Source organism: Plectropomus leopardus, chromosome 23, assembly GCF_026936395.1.
Source record: "Plectropomus leopardus strain MGB_pleo_1.0 chromosome 23, ASM2693639v1, whole genome shotgun sequence".
In the NCBI taxonomy this organism is placed as follows: Eukaryota; Metazoa; Chordata; class Actinopteri; order Perciformes; family Serranidae; genus Plectropomus; species Plectropomus leopardus.
The window spans coordinates 3,703,279-3,728,282 of NC_142198.1; the positions used below are offsets into that span (position 1 = coordinate 3,703,279).

The window sequence follows — 25,004 nt, forward strand, 5'->3', positions numbered from 1 at the left end:
GTCTTAATCTGGAGGCTTCAGGTTATCACCATCATGAAAGGTATCACGATTAACATTTCACATCACATTTGATACTGTTTAACCCTTCATGTTCATAAACTCTCTGTTTACTCTTTCTCTGCTCTTTCACCTGAACCTTTACTTATAATAAACGTATAAATGTATAACAGTTGATACTGGATCTCATTTTGGACTTTAATACTTTAGTTATTTCATGAAGGCTGATTCTTCATGATTATTGAGGCCTGTGTTGGTCAAAGCGCTCTGTCAAATCACATGATCATTTTTACCCATTATCATTTTTGAGTTCTTGACACAGTAGTTTCAGTAGATTCATCCAATTCCAGGGGCACATTTATTCACAAAGAAGCAAACAAAATAAACACACAAATTCTAAATTTCCAGTGCTCAGTCAATGCAAGACTCTGTGTGAATCATGAGCTAATTAATATTGACTAAGCTTTGGCAAAGCCAACTAACCAATAACCTAATTGCAAAATCACACAACACAACAATAACCCATTGTATGGCATTAAATCAATACATGTTATACATAATATGACAGAAGACAGAGACTATCAGTCTTGCTTAGGATATGCTGTTGTCCTAATGCTATGCCCAGTTGTTACTTTACCAGTCGATAAATGGAGGGAAGACGAGCTTAGTGCTACTTGTTACCTGATGGTTGTCTATTATGGATGAGCCTAGTTGAGAGGAGGGGGGGCTCAAGTGCACTCTTTGCTGTGCTGTGTTTCAGTGGTGCATAGGAATGTGATCACTCTGTGTCCTCACTGAATTAGCAGTTTAGTGCTAATTCAGCACCCATAACAGTCCTACAGCACCCTCCAAACCCTCCTCACCGCTCGTCTGGGAGATGAAGAGGGAAGATTAGCGGAAACATTCTTCATTTGTTAGCTTGGTGACCTTCCGAGGGGTCACATGTCACAGTGGCCAATCATGCTTGAAGAGTGGCACTGAGGTTTAACAAGTGAAGCACCCAGGGAAGCTGAGTTCAAATAGTTGTTCTTTGTTTGATGAATAAAGAAGACAACAGTAGCTATTTTGAAGAGAGCTGAGCTTACAGGACACGTGAATAAATAATTTGATGTTAAGGTAAGTTCACAGATTCCAACTTGTTTGTCATTTGACAATGACAAACAAGACATGATTCAAAGACATTATTTAATGGCAAATAAAATAACTTTTACTGTTAAAAGTCCCCTGTACCCAGCTGTGTGTTCATGAAAAGTGACCAGTCTAAAGAAACATCTGGAGATGGACGCCATTCTAATGTCCAGTATAAGTAATTCATTGCGATGAAGGACCCAAAAGCAGACAGACAAAACAGAGAAAAAAAGGTTCTTTTATTACAATAAGTGAACTGTGCAGGTGAATGATTAACAAGATGACTGGCTGAGGTGAGGGGTGATCTATGTTTTCTTTACCTGGAGGTGTGAACAGGGGTGGCTGGCAGGAAATCCTGACAGAGGTCACAAAAACAGGTCTTAGCAATAAACAAACTAGCAAGAGGGCAAAAATGGACAGGATGTGTATTAAGCTGCACCTGTCATGCAACAAACCATGTACAGTAAATCATCCTGTAGGGCATGGTTGTTGAGCTGGCTCACTTGTAGGTAGCTCTCTTTATTGCAGGCAGGTGTATTGTTTAAATAGTGCCATCAGGTGTGTAGAGAGGAAAAAGGAGAGACGAAACCGAAACTCAACAAACACACCAAATTCACAAAAGTGACTGGAAAAACAAACAAAAATAACACTCATGCAGACAGACAAGAGTAACCTGGGGCCAAATGAGGCAAAAGCTGTTGATTGAAACACCTGTTGTTGGTTTGTTTGAAAATCATAAATGCAAACAGTGTATGGAGAAAAATAATGTGTTATACTTAGGGATGGAGATGGGAAACCTGGTTCTTTTGAGGACTCAGTTCTGCTTTCTTCAAAGCCCAAAAATCAATAACGTTTGAGGTTGTCAATACTGATGTCGAGTCCCTTCACATCATTTAAACCCAATCACTAGTCCACATACATCGATGGTCCAATAAAGTTTTTCAGTACAATTGAATTGCCAGCCAACAGGTTTTAAACCAAGCAAAGAAGAAATCCTGGCGGTCAAGAGGGGAGAATAACCTCCAGAGCCAAGCACATCAACATTGTGCATCAAAATGAACCTAACTGCAGAACCTCCGACTGTCTTGGGGTTGAAAGAACTCTTTCAGCTTTGTTAGCTGCTGCTGCTGAACAGCCGACACAGTCTTCATCATCATCCTCTCACAGCAGCAGTGGCAACTAGCCAGCCAAGCTCTGTAGCAAGTCCCGTCAGTTAAAAATAGTAAAATATTTAGAGTAAATATTTAAATCAAAATATTAAAAATTAAAAAAAAAAACTTGCCTCATCTTTCAACCTAATAATATCAATAATGGTATCAATAAAGACTTGGATCAATGAGGAGTTTCTATAATGGTATCAATATCAATAAAAATTAATGATCCCCCATCCCTAGTTATAATTCTTTATGATTCCTCTGCAGAGAAGACCAGGAAAGCTCAGAGGTTCCCAGTGGTCAATCTGCTCAGCAGCATCAAACACACCTGGACTCTGTATTTATGGTCTGTACTTGTACAACAATTACTTTTATGTTTGTTCGATTCACGATTTTCTCCATGCTGCACATTTTAAACCGTCAGATTGTCAGTCTGTTCAACATGGATCTGGTATTTAGTTCTATGATTTTAATTTGACTGTATTATTCATGTCATATTCTGTTCCAGCTGCTGGAGGACAACATCATCACTTTTGTGAAGATTGAGCTGAGAGATCCAGAAGGTTCTGAGCTCCTATTACCCAGAAAGTTCAGAGTCACAGCAAACATGAGGAGGTGTTGGTCGGTGAGGATGAAGAGCAAATGAGAAGTGGCAGCGATGCATTTCTGATCATCACACTGCGGTTCCTGAGGAGAATGAAGCAGAAGGAGCTGGCTGACTATTTGCAGAGCAGTAAGGTGATTTCTCTGAAGATTTAACATGATGGATATATGGGACATTTACTACTGTCTTTATTTGACTTGTAGAGCTTCTTTGTTTTTTCTTTTAAAAAAGAAAAGCCCCCCCATTAGCAATGGAAAAAGTCATCTTCAACTGAGTAACAACAATGCACACAATCAATGAGAAATATTAGTAATAAGATAGAAAAAAGAAGAAGAAAAAAAAGAAATTCGATTGTCAAACTTCGAGGAGAAAAAAGAAAAGTAAAGAAACACATTACTCCTCGACATTTGTGTTAAGTCCACCTTTAGACAAACTCTAGGAAGTATATGGTCTGCTAAGAATCCTAGGAAAGGTACAATGAAGGGTTTTGGGGGGAGTCTCCGTCATGATAGGGGCCAGCGACCTATAAGTGTGCTTCAAATCCAGGCCCCCACAAAAATAAGTATGAAGGTTTTTTGACAGTTTTCTCAAGAAAACTGCTTAAATCTCCCATCTTCATATTCAGCTAGCTTGGCATTCAGCTTCTCATTCTCTGAGGGAAGGACCAGAGGACAGACATGGTGCTGTTGTTCCACATCTTCTAGCATGTTGAATCTGGCCTCACTGCTGAAACAGCAACCATCTCCTCTATAACGGACAGATCCTTCTGAATGTCTGTGAAGTGACTTGTTTGGTGTCATGGTGGCCTTGAAGCGCGAGTGGAGTTGAATTGTTTTACCGTCATTTTTTTTTCAAGGGGGAGGCATTTCCCTTGAATGCTTGATAACTTGTGATAAAAGTAAAATATTACGGATTTTAACAAATTATGGCAAAATGAATGGCAACGGTGCTGGAGCCTCTTCCCACAGCAGCCATCTCCCTCCTCACATGATGCCCCCTTGATCTTTTTTGTTGTGTTTTTTTTTCAGGATATCTTGCTGCAGTTGTACAGCGTAGACACAAATCTATCTTGAGGAAGAAGTTCCAGTGCAATCCCCAACCCTTCTGAATGAGATCTGCACAGAGCTTTACATCTCAGATGGAGCGTTTGCAGAGGTCAATGATGAACATGAGGTCATACAGATTGAAACAGCATCTAGGACACCAGACAGACCAGAAACAACAATCAAACAAGAAGACATCGTTAAACCTTTACCTGGAAGAGTTGAACCAATCAGAGCAGTGATGACAAAGCGAGTTGCTGGCATTGGGAAAACGGTCTTAACACAGAAGTTCACTCTGGACTGGGCTGAAGACAACCAAGACATAGAGTTCACATTTCCCTTCAATTTCAGAGAGCTGAATATGCTGAGAGAGAAAAAGTACAGCTTGGTAGAACTTGTTCATCAATTCTTTACTGAAACCAAAGAAGCAGGAATCTGCAGGTTTGAACAATTCCAGGTCGTGTTCATCCTTGACGGTCTTGATGAGTATCAACCTCCTCTGGACTTCCACAACAATGAGATCCTGACTGATGTTACAGAGTCCACCTCAGTGGATGTGCTACTGACAAACCTCATCAAAGGAAAACTGCTTCCCTCCGCTCGCCTCTGGATCACCACAAGACCTGCAGCAGCCAATCAGATCCCTCCTGAGTGTGTTGACATGGTGACAGAGGTCAGAGGGTTCACTGACCCACAGAAGGAGGAGTACTTCAGGAAGAGATTCAGAAAGAGGAAGCAGGCCAGCAGAATCATCTCCTACAACAAGACACAAAGATCACGAAGCCTCCACATCATGTGCCACATCCCAGTCTTCTGCTGGATCACTGCTTCAGTTCTGGAGGATATGTTGAAGACCAGAGAGCGTGAAGAGCTGCCCAAGACCCTGACTGAGATGTACATCCACTTCCTGGTGGTTCAGACCAAACTGAAGAACATCAAGTATGATGGAGGAGCTGAGACAGATTCTCACTGGAGTCCCGAGAGCAGGAAGATGATTGAGTCTCTGGGAAAACTGGCCTTTGAGCAGCTGCAGAAAGGCAACCTGATCTTCTATGAATCTGACCTACAAGAGTGCGGCATCAATATCAGAGCAGCTTCAGTATGTTCAGGAGTGTTCACACAGATCTTTAAAGAGGAGAGAGGACTGTACCAGGACAAGGTGTTCTGGCTGCTGTTCATGTCCACCTGACCTTCATCAACTCTGGAGTCAACCTGATGGCTGAAGAACAGACAACCTCCCTGTGGTCTAAATAATTTAAAGACAAACATAATCTACAATATCTACACAAGAATGCAATGGACAAGGCCTTAGAAAGTCCAAATGGAGACCTGGACTTGCTCCTACGCTTCCTCCTGGGTCTCTCACTTCATACCAGTCAGAAATATCTACAAGGCCTGATGACACAGACAGGAAGTAGCTCAGAGACCAAAAATGAAACAGTCCAGTACATCAGTGAGAAGATCAATGAGGATCTCTCTCGAGAAAGAAGCATCAATCTGTTCCACTGTCTGGATGAACTGAATGATAGTGAAGCAAATCCAACAGTACCTGAGTTTAGGAGGTTCTTTCCACAGATAAACTCTCTCTTGCTCAGTGGTCAGCTTTGGTCTTCATCTTACTGTCATCAGAAAAAGATCTGGACATGTTTGACCTAAAGAAATACTCTGCTTCAGAGGAGGCTCCTGTGAGGCTTCTGCTAGTGGTCAAATCCTCCAACAAAGCTCTGTAAGTACCGGAAGAGTTGGATTCATATATTGTAACTTAAATACTCTGCTATCTTTTCAACATATTGCTAATTTTTACTATATTACTGTCTCTTCAGGCTGAGTGGCTGTAACCTCTCAGAGAGAAGCTGTGAAGCTCTGTCCTCGATTGTCAGCTCCCCGTCCTCTAGCCTAAGAGAACTGGACCTAGGTATCAACAACCTCCAGGATTCAGAAGCAAAGCGGCTTTCTGCTGGACTGAGGAGTCCACAATGTATATTGAAAACTCTCAGGTTACTGTCAAGGTTACTGCAACTTTGCATCCATCTCATTTTTGTGAACACAGTATCTAAAGATTGCTGCGAGGGAGTTTCCTCAAATTTGGCACAAACATCCACTTGGACTCAAGAGTGAATTGATACGGTGGTCACACAACATGTTTTTGGCCATAACCCAAGAACCCTCAAGAACCACCTTGGAACTGCTCTGATTGTATAGATCTTCTGTGTGGAAAGCATCCATGTTTTCACAGAAATGGATATAACCTGTAAGTGCAACTTGACTGATGCACAGAGTATCCAACCACATGGCAGTATATGTTGTTTAACCAGGGAAGAGAACATATTATGTAGTATATCACTGAACTATATGATCGAGATTTCCAGTTTAAATTTCAGTGTCATAGGAAAAAAGTGTCATTAAAATGTAGGTCTGTTAGTTTCCTGTGACCTGAAGGGCAAACAAAGGTCTTTGTTCTTTTCAATTGTTCTTAAATAAACTATCAAAGAGGATTCAATTTTAACCTACATTTTATTTTCCTTCTTGTTGATTGTTGTCTCCTCAGATTGAGTCTGTGTCAACTTTCAGAGAGAAGTTGTGAAGGTCTGTCCTCAGTTCTCAGCTCCCAGTCCTCTAGCCTGAGAAAGCTACCTTGAGTAACAACAACCTGCGGGATTCAGGAGTAAAGCTGCTTTCTGCTGGACTGAGGAGTCTACAATGTACCCTGGAAAGTCTTAGGTTCTAATTCATCAACATGTTCAACTAATGTTCCTGATATATGTTGATAGATAAACAAATTATTCACATAAGATTGTTTCTGCTTATGTCATTTCAAACTAGTGCTTATTTACTTTTTTCCATGAACATCTTCAATTTTATTTTTCTCACTCACTTAAAATATCCGAGAGGACTCAGAGAGTTACCCGTAACATTGTCAGATATTTGATGGAAAAAGTAAGTGTTTGCTTGTGACCAGAAAATCCCACAGTAGTCAATAGTATGGCAGCACTGCAGTAAACACCAACAGGTTATGCAACATGTGTTGTTTTGTGTGTGTGTGCAGTCTGTCAGGTTGTCTGATTACAGAGGAGGGCTGTGCTTCTCTGGCCTCGGCTCTGAGCTCCAACCCCGCCCATCTGAGAGAGCTGGATCTGAGCTACAATCATCCAGGAGACTCAGGAATACAGCAGCTGTCTGCTGGACTGGAGGATCCATGCTGGAGACTGGACACTCTTAGGTATGAAGATGCCTGTTGTAGCTACACTCACTCTGATAGAGGAGGTAGAGCTTGAAACGTTCACACTGTCAGCCAGGGGTCACTACCTGCTTTGGGACACCTTATTCTACCCGCTCAGGTACACTTGCTACTTAAATACACTGTACTTACTTGCTAGGGTGCACTACCTGCCCTGGTACACAGTGCTCTGACCCCCTTCGTCTCTGCAGGGTGGAGCTTTGTGGAGTCCGATGGTTTAGATTAGGTCTGCGGAAGTGTAAGTATCTTTTAGTTGCCTAATCCTATCCATTGTGACAGTCACACTGTTGTGTAAACATAAGGACAGGGCAGCGTCATCCCACCACGTGCATTTGTTGACATCACTATAACAGCATCCTGGAGCATAAACAGCTGACATAGAAGGATAGCTAAAACATCATAAGTAGACACAGAAGGTCACTGACAGAGTTGGGATGAAATTTTTTAATGATTCTGCTTTAGCAGCCTTTGTGTCTTCAGTGCTCAAGTTTTTCCATGTGCTCAGCCCTCGCTGGAAATTATTCAACAAGTCAGCCAGCTCCCTGCCTCCTTTGCCTGCTCCTTTATTTTTCTTGAGTTCAATAAACTCTTTTTGTATATCTACCTGTGTCAGCCTCCGCTTTGGGGTCCAAACAAAACCAAAACCTAGCATGATATAATTATAAAAGTTCTGTTTATGTGTAGAGGGTTAGTCACTCAGAGGTACAGTTAACATAGTTCAATATTTTTCAACTGGTCTGTAGACCACTAAAGACAAAAATAAAGACCTGTCGAAGGCTTATAATAAGGCTTATAATTTGTGAGTCTGACATAGGCCAATATGTTTTCCTAACAGTTCTTCCTAACATTCTTACATATTTCAAAAAACATGAAAAATACAAAATAAAGTTATGAGGCCGAAATGTTACTACTTAACAAGAATGACCTGTAATGCTCCAAGAATAATTTCTATAACCTCCAAAATGAGTTGGCATTTTACCACTCCCGTATCCCTCGTCTCAAAGTCGATGGGGTTTTTGGTTAGATGCCTAAAATAAGGTCTGTGATTAACACAAGACTTTAACGTTTTTTCTATGGTATAGAATACATTGTACATACCCAACTCGTGAATTTTGAAGTTTTTGTGTGTCTTTAAAAAGGCGGTTGCTAACAAGTAGCTAAATGAGACCATAAAACATTATCATGCTGAACATGGCTTTACAGCCTCCTTGTGGTAGGATTTTAAAGTGACCATTTTGCAGTTTGTTTATAGCCCAACATTAGCTTTTCACTTCTGGCAATTGCGTTTAGGCTTCAAACTCTATAATGTTTACCTATGTTCAACATTTTAGTTTAGCATGTTAGCATGCTAACTTTTTCTGTTAGTACAGCTGAGGTTCATGGGAATCACTTTTCAGGTAAAATTTAGATGTTTATTTACAAATCAGTCTGAAGGGATATCAATGTCCACACCAAATTTCATGTCAATCCACAAAATTGTTGTTGAGACATTTTTCTCAAAACCCTTAAATGTCTACCTCATCTGTCTATGTGTACTGTACAAACAGTACATGTAAAGTTATGAAAAAAATAAATTGGTGAAAGATTTGAATTGTGTGAATGCATGTGTGTGATTTCATAATTTGTGCTGTGTAGGACATGATAGGAACAGTTTTCTCTGTGACTTAAAATTTATTGATATGCTTGGGAGAATAATTTCTTTAAATACACATTCCACTGCACAACAATCCAAATGTTGTGCTACAAAAATACTTTCATATGAAACTATTATCATGAAAACTATGAGAGGTAGCCACAGAATGAATTAAACAGTAGTGAAAAAAGGACTTAGATCCTTTATTTAAGTAAAGCTATCAGTACCACAATGGAACAATACTGCATCCAGAAGCTTATGTAAGAAGAAGTACTTAAAGTCAATTGTAGTAAAATAGAAGTCCTTATGGATGTTTTTTTTTTTTTACATTGTTATATTATTGTTGCATTAAATTAGGACTAATGTGTTATATTGTAAATATGTCATTTCTCCACATACTGCTGGTGTCAAACCCTTCAAGGAATAGTTCAACATTTTTGAGAAACTCAGCTTTTAACTTTTGGTCTGAGCCAGGTTTGCTGTCTTCCTTCCCTGTGTCTTTATGCTAAACTAGGCTAAAAATGTCCTGGCTCCAGACTCTACTTAAAAGGATAGCTCAACATCTGAGAAAATACAGTTATTTACATTCTTACAGTGAGTGAGATGATAAGATGGAAATCAATCTCATGTCTGTGCGTCAAGTGCGGAGCTGGAATCTGAATTAGCCTAGCTTAGCATAAAGACTGGAAGCAAGGGGAAACAGCTAGCCTGGCTCTGTCCAAAGTTAAAATAAAAATACACCTACTAACACTTCTAAACTGTCTTGATTTTTAAGTTGCTTGTTTAATAAGTACAAAAAACAGAAATGTGAAAAAGACAAGTTGTGGTTTGATGGAACTTGTATGCTAGAACTACTCTTGTTTAACAACAGCCAAGAGCAACATTTTCTAAAGTCTTCTTGGTGAGGTTGCTTTTTGTACAGAGCAAAACTGGTGCTCCCAAACCAACATTCAGAGACACTTCACAGAAGTATGGCGGAACAATAAACTGTTCGTCAAGTTCCAGCATGGAACCTTGAAATTACTAAATTTTGTTTTTACATTTCAGTTTCTGTACAGATTAAACAAGCTATATGCAACATTTTAATCAGTGAACTTTAGAAGTGTTTATTTTTTAACTTTGGACAAAGCCAAGCTAACTGTTTCCCCCTGCTTCCAGTCCTTATGCTAAGCTAGGCTAACCACAGCTCAAGATTGACACAAGGTTGATATCCATCTTCTTGTGTAACTCTCTGAAAGAATTGAGCAAATAAAAGTTTGAACTGTGTCTTAAAGGCACATACATGATACTGACATACATTTCCAGCAAAATTTTGGATAGAAAGCAAATAAGACTATTTACAAAAATGTTGAAAAATTCCCATAAAAGGAGGAAAATAACGTGAAAGAAAACACAGACTCGTCACTTGTCTTTACTTGAAATACAACAAATGAGGAAGGTTTGTTCATGTTCCCCCTTGTGGAGGTCCAAGGCATTACCAATCAAGCCACGATAAAGCAATCACTACAAATCAAGCACAGATAAAGATTTAACGTACAGAGATAAAGATTTGCATCACTGAGTGCATATTAAAATAAATTCTTTGAAGCCTACACATTTCTATCACACTGGCTAGTTAAAACTCTAGCCGTGCATCTTATTTATATTTTGCAACATTAGTCTTTAAAGTAACTACTACAGCTGTCAGGTTAATGTAGTGGAGTAAAAAGGACAATATTTCCCTCTGAAATGTAAAAGTATAAGGTTTCACAAAATGGATTTACTCACATAAAGTACTTAAAATCTAGTATACTAAATGCATGTAGTTACATTTTATCTCTTGGCTTAACTAACCTGAACCTACGTAACTCCCACAGAGCACAGCCATTTCAACCTCTTATTGTGTTAATCTTACAGTTGCTAAGATATAGTCTTATGTAAATGCCACTGTATACTGATGACAAACTGATCTACATGTCATCTGTCAATAGTTCAGCTTTGGAGAAACATCGTCCAACCAACAGAGAAAGGCTTATCTCACATAACACTGAATGATTGTTTCTGGACATCGAGATGTGCAACAAGAACATGTGTTTTTTCACTGAGGTTAATGCTACTTCACAGGAGATGGGAGCATATCTATTATTGCCAAGACAACTAAAGTGCATGCTGCTTTACTCACTAACTCAATGGCTTGTACATTAAGTCATAAAACATACATTAATATAACATTTAACCCTATAATACTTGTAGGGTTTGCAGCACAATGTGTTAGCATTTTATCCACTTGTATACAAAGTATACAATAATCACATTTTTTTAAACAAAGTGCCATAAGTAACCAAAAAAACTTTCCATATATCAATTCAGCGTCACGTTCAACCACTGCTGATATCACCTTTGACTTTTGTTTGTGTGCTATGGGGCTATGAAAAAAAAAAACATTTAAACATATGGACAAAACTATAGTTTGTGGTGGGAAAAAATTGCTGCTTTTTCTGTAAATTTTCTTAAGCTAATTGACAAAAATGGAAGTTTCGCAGTCATGAAATTTGGCACTTCTTTGAGCTTCCCTCGAGCACACAATGCATCCACATCCAGTGAAGAAATATTATGCATAAAATCTAGTGTTTCGACTGAATGTATTGTAGATGTGTGCACTATATTTTCTATGTATAGGAGTGAGCATGTGCATCCAGCACTCTGAAAAACATGGAAACACATCTACAACTACATGGCTGAAGATACGTTCCCTGATTAATGGGATTTGGGGCGCCACTGGGCTCTGTAAGCAGTCGGTGAAGTTTCTGAACCCTTTTTTTGTACCTTTATTTTTTTCATCATCAAATACATCCTCCGAGTTAGTATCCCTGACTTGTACATGCTGGTGATGTGTGCCCATGCTAGCTGTATGGCAGCATAAACACTTTATGAATGGTATTATATTAAATAGCGGTGCCTACTTTGATGAGTTGCAAATGGCTTTCTTGTAATTGATAAATGAATGACAAATGCTTTAAAAGTGGTAGTAAACCATTTGTATAATGGACTTTTGGATTATTAGGTTGTGAAAAATCCCTTAGAAACTGTATATCATTAAAAACAACAGCATAAATTGTTCAGTCATATGCCTAAATACAATGTTTACCTCACGAGGATGTTTATTGACCTTGTGAATCCTGACTTATTTATGAGAGCTATGGAAGCTGTAGCTTTAATATTATTGTGTAGTTTCCAAAAAATCTGGATGGGTGGAGATTGTGGTAGAGGGTGGGGCAACAAAGTGTCTGGCTTTGACACAAGTTGTCACTGTATGTTTTCCAGTTCCTTCCAGTTTTTTTTACCTTGACAAAGTCTTAACCCAAACTTCAATATTTTCACACTGACCAAGTAGTTTTTGTGCTTTACCAAACCTCAACCATAGTGGTGAAACATAAGGAAATGTCATAGATCACTGCAGATTTAAGCAGTGAAGAATGGCACCACCGTCAAACTGGAAAGCAAATTTGGTACGAGCACAAACTAAACAAAAATCAAACCCCAGAGAAAAGTCCCCTCAGTTTGTAATATAATCAGTGAGTTGCTTATGAATTCAGTCTAATACTGCGTAGACCCACAAGATGCATGGTGAGGCCGTTATCAACCCCAGGTTGTCAAATATCAACACTTTGTCACTTTATCACACCACCTGGCCCTTTTGCATCTTTATAAGAAGCACCAGACTTTCACCGATTTCCAGTGTAAACCCATCCAAAGTAATACCTTGCTGAGAGCAACTGACGTAGTTTAAAGAGTCACAAACTCTGCATGGGGGGAGGAAATATAGGTAGATTGGTCAAAGAAAACCAGACTTTCACCCAGGAGACTGCAGTTTGTGTCCTGTGTAAAATGAAAAGAGTTGTTTTCTTCCCTAAACCTAACTGCAACCATTTCACTACAATAACCTTGTGTTACAATATGTTTCAGTTGTGCGTCACATAGATCCACTATAGGGTGCCTTGTGCATCGCTATAGGGCTCCAAAGGGCACTACAAAGCGTTGGTATGTGACAACCTGGGAATGGCAGCGGGCTATTTCAAAGTATGAAATATATTTTGCTGGAAGTTGACACATTGTACACTAAATGGATTTTTCCACAATCTCACAACTCAAATTTCATCCTTATCACTGAACTTGTATGAATGAATTATTGATTTATAATTAATATAAGTGGAGCTATTAGTTACAAATCATTTATATAGTCTGACTTTTAAAAAAAGAAATAATATTAAAATGGGTTAATCCAAGACCTTTATTGGGCTATGTGTTGAGCTATCATGCAAAACCAAAGAAATAATCCTATTAACAGCTGTTTTACTGATCTATTTTAACAAGTGATTGATTAACAAGCACTCCTTATGTGAAAGTGATACTGAAAGGGGTTAGTGCAAGAATCCTGTTTGGCTACATCAAACAAAATCATACTGCTATTATGCAAAGTCCAATTCCAAACTCCAAAAAACAAAGTCATGACAAAATTTGGAGACTGAACAGAAGTACAAATGATCCAGTCGCTACAATACTTTAGGAAACTGTTGGGTTGAATGATGTCTTCCTTTTTTGTGTCATGTGTAGAACTGGTTTTGATCACATTTACAATGTTGATCATTGAAATTATTCAAACCAAATTTGTTGGATTGATCTCAATCTGCAGAACTCAGCGGCAGAAACTTTCTTCAGTATGTGAAGCACTATAAGTTAAAAACCTCATAAGTTTGTAAGAGTCTCTTCATGTTTTGCTCTGGTGTTAGAGGGATTTTTGAAAATCTGTTAGCATGTGCATTGAGGATTTGTAGATGTAATGAACAATTTGGATCATTAACAAGGCAAAGAAACAGAATCTAACAGCCTCTGCCAGATTCATTTGCATGCCAATGCCAAATTGTTTGGAATGTCATAATGCTATTAATAAGCCATAATAAAAGCATCCAAAAGATGCTTTCTGTCAGATGAAATGATGACTGAGCCAACTTCATGGAATTTGATCAATATTGGAGCTATGCAAACTTCCTTTTTTGTGTATTTTGTGTGCATGTAGTAGCCAAACAGTTGGAAAAATTAAAATGAAAATATGACAAAATTCAAAATGGCAGCACAAATAGATTGAAATTGACCAGGCCAATTTATTGAGGTTGCCATGACCTGAGCAGTTTAAGTGGGTAAAAATAATTTTGTTGATACCCAAAAAGCTTCAAGAATAACAAGTCAAAATTGAACTTTAAGCCTAAGTATGTTTTACAGAAAGTATTTTTCCAAGTGATTGCAAAACATTATCTCAATTTAAATGGTTCATCATATCCAGACTACAAAGAAATGCAAAAGAATTATTAAAGAGGTGCTACAATGGCAGGCTTTTTGCCCCACCTTCAAATGTGCCCATAAAAGGTATATACACATTTCTCACACAACTAATTCCTTTTTAAAGCATAGTGAGGTCTTTAGATAAATGGAAGTCTAACAAGGGATTGCTGACTCGTGAATGGGAAAGAAAGCCTAGACAAATATTTCCCCCTCAATAAATTACAAAGAAAGTGGCCAGAAATCTTTACTTCTGAACCGTTTACCACACCAACAACAGATCTCTAATGTCTTTTTCCTGCTGTAAATCTCGTAATTATCAGGACTCATAAAAGCAGAGCAAGCTATAAGTAAATTGGCAGCAGGGCGCAATGAGTGAGCACTGAAAATAGAAAATTTTATTTTTAAAAAAGTGAGGTGATCAGCGATGACAGGTTCTCAGAGATAAATTCACGACTGGCCACTGTTTGTTTCCTCAGAATGAGGCTATCATAAGCTTTTTGGCCATTCAAGTGTTGACATTAACTCTTCATTTTGACATCTCACAAGCTCCAGTGGCTTTCCAGCACAACATACAGTATTTACATGTATTACATATTATTATGACAAGACAACAAAAAATAAGTTAATGAGTATTTTTATCATAATCTGTTAAAGGATACCCTTACTTTCTATGTTGGGGTTAGGGTTATGCAAAACAGAGGGTGTATTTGATTGTGAGGAAAGGATCTAGCTTGTATGGAGTACGTTTCAAAGATTACTCAGCTGGTTGGAGTTTCCTATACTAACTGGTTGTGTGTTTGTGTTTGGGGATGGAGAAGGACTGCATATGTACATTTCTTCATCACTGCATAAAGGCTTTTTATCTTTATCTTCGACATCATGTTCATACAGAAGGCAGTAGAGCACATGGGTTGAAGCGATTTGTTGTTTTCTTGAAACTACAAGAACATTATTTTAATAAACAAGCTTTATTTTTTCGTGATCAGAAAATTATCGAAACTGATACCAAACGGACTTCTCATGATCATTTCAACAAAAATGGGGGAAATTCAAATTTGGCACTTCAACTAGGATTAGCACCTCCAATTCTGAGGTTGTGGTCAGAAAATGGTGGACTGTTAACTCTGAGTTAGGAGTCATAAGCTGCCAACAAGAAACCTGAGATCAAGTATCTTGGGGTAGAAGGAGTGGAATTGACAGGCATTGGTTATTGGTCCCTTTGAGTTGACAGAGAGTAAGTGCCCAAGTCAAGGAATTCAAGTATCATGGTTTCTTGGTTATAAACAGACAAATCGATGTGGTATCAATGTAGACACTGCATGGGACTGTCATGTTCAAGCTATCAGTTTACCAAGTGAAATACTTCCCAACAATCAAGAGTTTCTCATCCTTCCTTTAAAGACAGGGTAAAGAACCCAGACATGTGGAAGGAACTTGGAGTAGAACCTGTGCTCCTTCACTTCAGGGAGGGAGCCAGTTAAGGTGGTTTGGGTATCTGAGATAGGATGCCTCTTGGGTACCTTCCTTTAGAGGTTTTTTGGGCATGTCCAACTGGGAGGAGACTCCATGTTAGACAAAGAACATGCTGATAGGAATACATATGCGATCAAACCTCAAAATGCCTTGGGATCCTCCAGGATTAGTTGGGAGGTTTGCCTAATGAGATACATGCATAGGCTGCCTTGCTTGGCCTGTTGCCAATGCAACCAGAATGGATAGATGGGAATAATCTATGGTCTAAAGCTTTGTTTCCACAAAAAAAGTCAAGTTCAGTTTAGTTCTTTATACATTACAATGGTTATTCTCGTGTTTTCATTGTCAAAAATTGTGTATGACCAATCAACATCAAAACCAATCAGTCTATTCCATCCCATTTTTTGTCACCCCTCAGTTGAGGTACCTCACTCACTGATCCGATACGAAGAGGTGGAGCTAGAAACACTATAGTCTGTTGATTGGTCAAAAAAGAAGGGTCACTCTTGTTTGACAAGAACTCATCATGCAAATCTTCTATTTTAAAATATTCCATAGATTGCAATGGAGACTCCTAACACTGCAGTCTTGTCTGTTTTGTTCTGTACCCTGCACGCAACCCCATTCTGTGAATGATCAGTGCTTGAAATAGAACTTAGAGCAGTGACACGTCCCTTAGTCTACCATCTCGTAACAACCCCGCCTACATTTAGGAGTACCATTTGTGGCGGAAACAGAAGACAGATCTAGAGTTTAGGTACACGTTCATATGTGTTATGTATAGGTTCTAAGGCTGCTAAAGCAGAAATGTTTGGTGGAAATGAAGCTTAGGATGTAAGGGTGTAGATTTAAGTAGTCAGCTGCCCAAAAAGACTGCAGATCCTGTGTGGTCAGCAGATTATGGTGATTTGAGTGATTGTAACTTCTTGGGAACACCAGAATTTGAGCTACCAAAGCCGAACATCAGCTGATTTGATAAGGTGGGTCCGTCAAACATTGGAGGAGTTCAAGATTAAAATTGTGCTTAATCAATCTGCTACACACCATAACAGGGACCATGTCTTCATCTAGTACAGGAATACTACACACCAGGGAGGAACAGATGGACAGCTGCTCATTTTAGACCCAGGATAAACTCTGCAATATGTGGACTAATAACTAATGGTGTTTGAATCTGGATCATGAGAACACAGTTTTGGTTATGTTATGCCAAAACTTGACTTTAAAAAAATAGATTCTGTTATCATGATAAAACAGATTTTTAGAAATGGATTACAAAGATATTTTGTGATCACGAAAAGACAAATGTTAAAAATATTTACACCCATGGTCTTTCAATCTTCCATATCCTCACCTCACTCCTGGCAGCAAATGATAGGGCAACAGTTTATATGAGTGGTGACTTTCTTTGGTTACAAACAATAGCATAAAAAGGTAGTTGTCCTCCTATTTTGTTTATGCTCCCTGGAATATGTTGAGGATTATGGCCACTCTATTAGGTCCTTCCTAAAATAATAATTTAAAAAAGGATGTCTGTTTAATCATTTATTTCCCTTTTATAAAACCTTTTAAGAATTTGACTCATCATTTATCTTTCTTCAGAAGATAGGCCCCATCATCCTCACACCTAGAAAATTGCATACCAGAAGAATAAGGGGGTCAAAGTCAAGATAAAGGCTGGTCAAGGCAACGGAGAGGTTAAATAGTTCTACACAAACTGAGACGTTATTCCAACAAGATATTCCTGTCTGGCTCAGACTAATGGTCCTGTGTCACACCATCTAAATGGGCATTTAAAGGGACTGTAAAAAAAGTGTGTGTGTGTGTTTGTGTGTGTGTGTGTGTGTGTGTGTGTGTGTGTGTGTGTGTGTGTGTGTGTGTGTGTGTGTGTGTGTGTGTGTGTGTGTGGTGCAATGAATACTCATATGACATCATGCTAGAGAAAACATTTCAACATATTAAAAACATTTTTAGACTTGCAATTATACCTCTAGTAGAAGCTAAATATAAAGGTAAATGGGGTACATGTTGGTGGAGGCCAAAGAATATGAAGTCGATTAACGTAAACTCGACCAACTTCATTATTTCTTATATGGCGACACATCAGTGTCTGGTATTGTGCTTATACCATGGCCACTAACCAAAGAAGTCTACAGCAACACTATAGCTTTGTGAGACAGTACTTTACAATCATGTGCGTAGGACTTAGTGGCATCTAATGGTGAGGCTGCAGATTGCAACCAACTGACACTTCTCCTGTATGCCAAGCATGTAGAACGACCACAGTGGCCAACACGAAAATTCAGAGGGCTCTATCTAGAGCCAGTATTTTGTTTGTCCTTTCTGGGCTACTGTAAAAACATAATGGACTCAATGGAAGAGAACTCTATCCCTCTGCAAATGGCTTTCTCTAAGGTAACAAAAACCCAAATATTGTTAGCTTCAGGAGATTATACAAAATTGAAAAGATTTTTAGGGACATTATATTCTGCATATGTTAATAAATGCCCCTAAATCCTACACACTGGACCTTTTAAGCTCAGCAATGCTTTGTAAGCATGTTAAGATGCTAACAATGACAGTTAACATGATTATATCTAGGAATGTAATGTTAACTATGTTTGACATCTTAGTTTAGCATGTTAGCATACTAAAATAGCATTTCCAAGTGAAAAATAAAAAGGTGAGGCTGTCGGGAATGCCATTAGTCTTGCATGTATTTGGACATATACCACAATACTGGACAAATGGAAATGTTGACAAGATGATGATGATAGATGAATAGTCAGTGGAAGTTATTACCTAAGTTATCATGGGAACATGAATGTCTGAACCAAATTTTGGACTAAACTGCAGGCATATTCGTGTCATAGATATTGTGATATTTCACTGGATAATCAAAGCTTAAACCAACTATAAAAGTCAAGTGATTACCATAGTCATTAGGATTCATCCTCCAGGGACCATAAAAGTTTGTATCATATTTCTTGACAATCCACCCAGTAGTTGTCAAGATATTTTAGTTGGTCAAAAGTGGTGGGCCAACATTAACTGACATCCCAATAGCCAAACAGTTTTAGTGAACATGTGCCTGTCTTGCAGATATTAATTCTGTACTTGGCCATGGTATAATCCACAATAATCTGTTTTTCTCTGGTCAATAAACTAGAGATTAGTTTGCTCTAACATGGCCGACCTGACCAACACTGGTCTTGTATAGTCAAGGAGAACACTGTTTTTCAAAAGGTGTTTGTAAGGTAATATTAGTGATGGTTAAAACATATCAGTATATTTCTGTTAAATCTAACACAGTTATTTTAATTCTACTCCTTCCTACCTTAGTCAGTAGCAAACTGCACAGTAGTCTGTTAAACATTTTCAGGCATTAGCATTTTGTTTGGCATTATGCTAGCAATCTACAAAAGTAAGCCTAAATTTCACTTTCAGCTTCAGAAGTTAATACTTTCTGTTAAAATTTTATTGCAGCATTTAAGTGAAAATAATTAAATTAGTAACATATATATACAGTAAAAGATTTGAAACGATAAAAAGACAAAAGCTAAGACATAAGCTTCACCATAACAAAGGATAAATTGTCAGCCATTATGTGACTGAGCATGTTCATTTCAATGACAGGCTTTGTTTTTTTCACTGCAGAGCTTTGTTGTTGATGTTCCTGTGGTAATACTAGTTAATATATGGGATCTGTAAATTACCCCTATTTGATCCTGAACTATTTCTTTTCATTCTAACGTAGACACAACCTGTTTTGTGTAGTCTTAATAAAGTGCCTTCAGAGTTGTGCAGATTTAGTAACCCAACTCAGCTTGTGTACATATTTAGAAGGTTCATATTTACAGAAAGATAAGAGATGAAAGGTTTGAGATGCCCTAAGGGTACTTAAATTTCTTTAAAAAACAGAATTTGCATGTTGACTGTTTTTAGGTTTTAGGTTACATCACTGCTACCGGTGTGAGAAAGCCTCCCCAAGCTCATCGCTCTTATAACACCTTTCCATGTCATACAACAGACAGAGGGTGGACATAATAACCCAAACACCTGTAATCATTGTGGTAAAAGTAAAATTCAAGGTGAGCTAATAACGTGACGATTCAACTCTATGGTCACTTTTGAGGCTATAGTTTGTAGTGTTGTTGCATTGGACTGCATTAGGGTCAAGTCACATCAGGGTTTATAACAGAGATGCACTGGACCGAAAACTATTTCATTCAATGGAATTGCAGAATTTACTTTCTAATTTATGAATTTTGGATTTAGTTATATTTTTCACAGGTTCAGTCCAGCCAAAAGTTTTGTCCCATGAAGCCCTCTACTAAAGGGTGTTTATGTTCTTTAGTCACCTATCTTTAATTCTATAATGGGAACAAAATACTATGTACCCCTCAAAACTACAGCCTTCAAAACAGTACTTAGAAATTACTGTAAAGTTGTGTCACCAATTGAATTTTACAATAGTTGTAAATGCATTTGCAACAAACATATTGTCCCTGATTACATGATGTATTAAAGATGTTATGTCCACTCTGTATTTGTTTGTGTATTGTTTAATCTAACGCACTGCACTCTGAGAAGTTTTGTTTTGTAGAAACTACATTTTGTTTACCCGGTTCCTGTCCCTCAGTATTGAGGGTTGTGTTTTTCTGTTAAATGTAATTGAGTTGTGTCCATTTCTTGTTGTCTAGACCCTTGTCATCATTCCTTTCTGGCTCCTTCATCTTCACCTCCTTTCCATCCACCTTCTGCCGCTACACGACATCTGACTCCACCACGCACTGCTCGGTGTACTCCTTCACCAGCTCCACGCTCAAGGTGTTGTGGCAGAATTCGGCCATGGGCTTCCAGAGTGGTGGGTCCAGGAACATCTGGCACATCACGTGACCCTTCAGGGTGGCAGTGTGGCGCAGCAGGTGGCACAAGAACTGCTGCCGGGCCAGGTCCAGGTCTTTACCGAACATGTCAATGTTCAGGTAATACCTAGTCAAACAAAAGTGTACCAGTGAAAACTGTTTCTTACTTTAAAAATTAATAACTTGTACTCTTACATATTATGAATTTCTTAAAACCATACATTTAGAACTCTGGAAACCCCCAGTGGTGCTATCAAAAGATGTTATGTTAGACAGCAGTTCAGACCAATACATTGTTGTACTCTTTCTTATGGACAATAGTTGTCCATGACTTAACAAGTATTCTGAATTAGTTGTAAAAAGATAAAGAAAGGACAGTTACCAGTCATCTCCAATGGGAACCCTGAAAGGGAAGGTACAGAGGCTGGCCACAGTCGGGTTGGATGCATCATCCACCATCCAGTCGATGTCCTTCTTCAGTAGGATGGCCATGTTACTGGGCAAAAGCTTGAATGGTTGCCAGTCTTGAATGATGGTGGCATTGGGAAGGACCTCCTGCATCAGGTCAGTAGTAAGATACAGGCGGTGGATAGCTGTATGGTCGAGACGCACTGGAGGAGAGTTGGAGGATTGGATTTCTCCACCCAGACCAAGCTCAGCCAGACGGAGCTTGACGTCTTCAGCTCTGAAGCGCACCAGCAAAATACCCTATTGAGAAGAAAGTCAATGTATGAGCTGACAAAGACCTTCAACAGGAAACACACTGACTGAAAGCAAGGCTTATTGCATTTTGCATGAAGCATTTGGTAATATCAACAGTTAACCAATAAGCACAGACCAGAACACAGAAGTCTGTTTTAGCTGCTGATACCTGCTTGGTTATGAGGCGATACTTCTGGAAATCCTTGGGTCCAAGCTGATCATCACGGGTCAAGCGGCTTACTTTGACTTCTGGGTACTTGGATTTGACAAGCTCGGAGCAAAAGCGCAGCAGTACTCCTGCCACACCCTTGCCTCTTTCCTGAGGGGCAACACGTAGACCCTCCACCAGCATAGTCTCCCCATTGTCAATCATGCACACCGACTCCAGAGCAATCTGATAAATATCACAGAGGACGAAGGAAAAGGAATGAAAATCACATTGACTTGTCCTTTTTAGAACTTTACGCCATTCTTAGAGGTAGAGAAGAGCAGCATGAGCTGTTATAGAGATTTGTAAAACATGGACATATTAATCGGAGCATGGAGGGCAAGTCGTTTTCTGCTGTTGAATGATGTCTGAGTCAAGGTGGCTTTGGACTAAGCTACATGCCAGAACTGCATCATCTGCAAAAAATAGATGATGTGGGCCTTCTAGTGCAATGAAACCAAGTTCCAACACTGATATTTTGTCATGGGGTCACAGATTTTAACAGTGCAAATCATTTTTCTTTACTGATTGGCTGGGCTTACCCTTGGAGACTGAATAAGCAGCTCAGACATCATAAAGGAGCACAGAGTAGAACTGCTCCTCCACTGTGTCAGAAAGAGCCAGCTGAGATTCTTCAGGCATATGAATAGGATGCTCCCTGGATACTTTGTTTTGGCTGTGTTCTGGATATGACCAACTGGGAGGACAACCCAGGGAAACTCAGAACAAGTTGAATTGATTACATATCCCATCTGCTCCGGGAATACCTTAGGATATCCCAGGAGGAGCTAGAGAAGTTGGCTGGAGGATACCTGGGCTACCTTGCTTAGCCAGCTGCCACTGCAGGCCTACACTGGGTGTCTGCATCAGTAGTAATATTGTTACAGTTCTGTGATTGGTTTTGGAAACAACTGCTGTAAAGGATTGGAATGTGAACGTCATTAATGACATTATAGTTTCTAAAGTCAACTGCAAGTTGACACTTGAAGGTCACCTTGTTGGTCGTAAAATGGAGAGTAATATCCAATTGGTTTGTTTAGAGACACCTTTGACAGAGCTGAGCTGAGTAATAAAAATAAAGGAACGTTTTTGAAACTACATACATGGACATGTCATTATGTGTATAGAGGGTACTAAGCCTCTTGGTGACGGTTAGGACAGGATCATGCTTTGACTTAAAATTCCCAGTATTGAGCCACAGTCCCTGGTGGAAATGTAGCATGTCGCAATCGCTTTTGGTCACAAAAGAAGCTGCAGGATATGCAGCAATGGGTAGCTAAAAAAATTCCATTTTGTTGTTTGTTGTTCTCAAAATGTAATTTGCAGCTTGGCAGCCATCTTGCCTTGGTGTCACACAATCCACCATCCCCTCCACATCCCAATGACAGAGTCCGTTTACTTTCATGTAATCAGAGCTATGTTACTTTAGAAAAAATATGATTCATATTAAACGTATAAATGTAAAGTATTTGTAGTTTGCAGAAATGCTTAATGGCAACATTATTTTAGTGACTGGGCTATAAAATTTCTGACTTTCTTGTAGATTTTCAAACTGGATGTCATGAAATGCCTTACCATTGCATGGAGCCAAATCTCGGATTATTATGCATAAAAAGTCTATCTTTTTAATCTCATTACTTTAAAATATTGTCATACTATTGATTAACTTACCACTTTTCCCTGTTTGCGGGCCAATATGACTATGCGGTTGGTCTCCTGCAGCCAGCTGGTGTATCTAGTGGGCAGGTAGTCAAGGCCTCCATAGATGTCCTGGCTCATAGCCATGATCTCATCGAAGTCCTCCTCAGTGGCCACAGAGAACTGAAGGCCTGCCTGGGACAGGGCCTCTGGGAGCTGGAGCATAGTCAGGCTGGTATCAATCTTCATCTTGAAATAACTGATGAGATACAAAGTGGAGACATTATTACAGATTGTATTTGTTTTCTTAAACCAGGATTTAGGAGAGCTCGAGAGCGGTCCTAAAGTAGAAGTTGAAAAACTCTGGGTGGTGCAGAAACAACATTCAAAGAAACAACAAGCTTCTTTAACGATATACTTGCTTGGATAACAGTTGTTGGTGACTTTTTTTTTTTTGTTCATGGTGTAATCAATCCAACAGAAGAAAACAACTGTGTCCACTCCACACAAATATAACACATTCAGCAATTTCTCAGCCACTCAGCCAGGTGATACATTGGAGAGAGTAATCAAATTAGTGACTCTAAGCACAAATGGAAACACATCAATATCACAGTAGCATAATCGGATGTATAATCCTATATGTGCTTATATGGCTCCTACAATGTGAATGGAGATTGGTTGTCCCTTGCGTAAAAAGACAAACAAAACATTTACTGAGAACGAGCCTTCTCAAGTCCTGCCAGCTTAAAAAATGAACAAACCACAGTAATTCTGGGCTCAAATTAATTTTGAGAAAGAAAGGAGGGAGGGGCTTGGGAGCGTCACTGGTCCAATATAAAGTAGATTATAGAATAGGTTAGAAGCAGCCGAGACATATGCAGAGGAAGGTGGATAAATGGACCCAAGGGACAAAAACAAATGCAAGACAGAAGGCAAAAAAACAACCAATGAGATGGGCAGAAACCAACAAAAGATGGGCCAAAACCGATAAAATACAACAGACACAGGAAGTGGAAGACTGGCACCTATCTAGATCCCTATGTCTTTTCCCAGAAATCCTATAAATCCATACTCTTAGCCCCCTAATCCGCACACTAATACCCTCTGATACCCACTCCACATTACAAACACTGGTATTTGTCCAGAACTTGGCTGAAGAATTCACAGAATGAAACAGACTAGATAAATTGGAGAAAGCAATGAGCAAGATTGTTTCATGAAGCAGACTTAAAATCCAAAAATATTGTTACTACATCCAGATTAGATGCAATAGGATAAATAATATCCTTCTTCTGTGTTAGTTATTTGGAAAGGGTGAGGGTCATAGGAGTAAGTGCACAACAATCTGCAAACGTTTGGGCAGCAAAGTGTTGCTGGCACCAGCCAAATTGAACCAATACTGAATAATACTGAACCAAAGAGTGTGCAGGTGCCAGGTGTTAGGGCTCTGCACTGAGGAAAACAAAAACAAGATGCTTGCTTGTATGAAGACTTTTGCATTTAATTAATTTGAAATACAGTGCATTAACACATGATGCATTACAGTGTGGTCAAATTAAATAAAAGAAGCCTGTGAAAAAAAGGTAACATGCAGCATAACATAAGAGGCCATACAAAAGAGAAGTGATACAATATGATAAAGTACAACAAAATATGATAACATACAGTTACATATAGGTAGGGCTGGGTATGAAATCTCAATAGTTTTTCAATATTGAACAAATATTGGTGACATTAAAAGCTGTCAAGTGCCTGAATATTGTGAATATGATTCGATATTTCATGTAAGAACTCTTAAAATCGGTTTGGATAACATGCATTTTAAAACACATGAGCTACCTCTGCATCAAATGGTGGTATACTTAACAATGTGTTTCCCTGGGAGGGATTACCATGTAGAAGATTTACATATTCCCCCTCCTGTTCTGAGCCCAGTGTGCAAGTGCCACTAGTGACCAGAAGCAGTGCCCTTGGCATCCATGAACATAGCAAATTG

At 39.0% G+C, this 25,004-nt stretch overlaps 2 protein-coding genes across 3 annotated transcripts in view; one reads left to right on the plus strand and one right to left on the minus strand.

Moving 5' to 3' along the window:
- Positions 1-3,946: 3,946 nt before the first annotated feature.
- LOC121962390 (protein NLRC3-like) lies at positions 3,947-8,966 on the plus strand. The gene is made up of 3 exons (XM_088073087.1): positions 3,947-5,652; positions 5,750-6,177; positions 6,475-8,966. Exon 1 carries the CDS (start codon positions 4,168-4,170, stop codon positions 5,113-5,115), a length of 948 nt encoding a protein of 315 aa, XP_087929213.1. The 5' UTR covers positions 3,947-4,167; the 3' UTR covers positions 5,116-5,652; positions 5,750-6,177; positions 6,475-8,966.
- A 1,226-nt stretch (positions 8,967-10,192) lies between these two features.
- Positions 10,193-25,004, minus strand: part of nat16 (N-acetyltransferase 16) — a 37,770-nt gene continuing 22,958 nt past the window's right edge. For both annotated transcript variants that reach the window (XM_042512789.2, XM_042512790.2), the window contains 4 exons: positions 23,039-23,264; positions 21,329-21,553; positions 20,840-21,165; positions 10,193-20,584 (listed from right to left, as the gene is read on the minus strand). In XM_042512789.2, the coding sequence (XP_042368723.2) occupies positions 20,356-20,584; positions 20,840-21,165; positions 21,329-21,553; positions 23,039-23,264 (1,006 nt within the window). In that variant the 3' untranslated portion in view covers positions 10,193-20,355. The remainder of the gene's footprint in view (positions 20,585-20,839; positions 21,166-21,328; positions 21,554-23,038; positions 23,265-25,004) is intronic.

Bases quoted from the DNA above. Each gene is read 5' to 3' on its own strand.
- LOC121962390 (XM_088073087.1), top strand. From the start codon at position 4,168: ATGACAAAGCGAGTTGCTGGCATTGGGAAAACGGTCTTAACACAGAAG.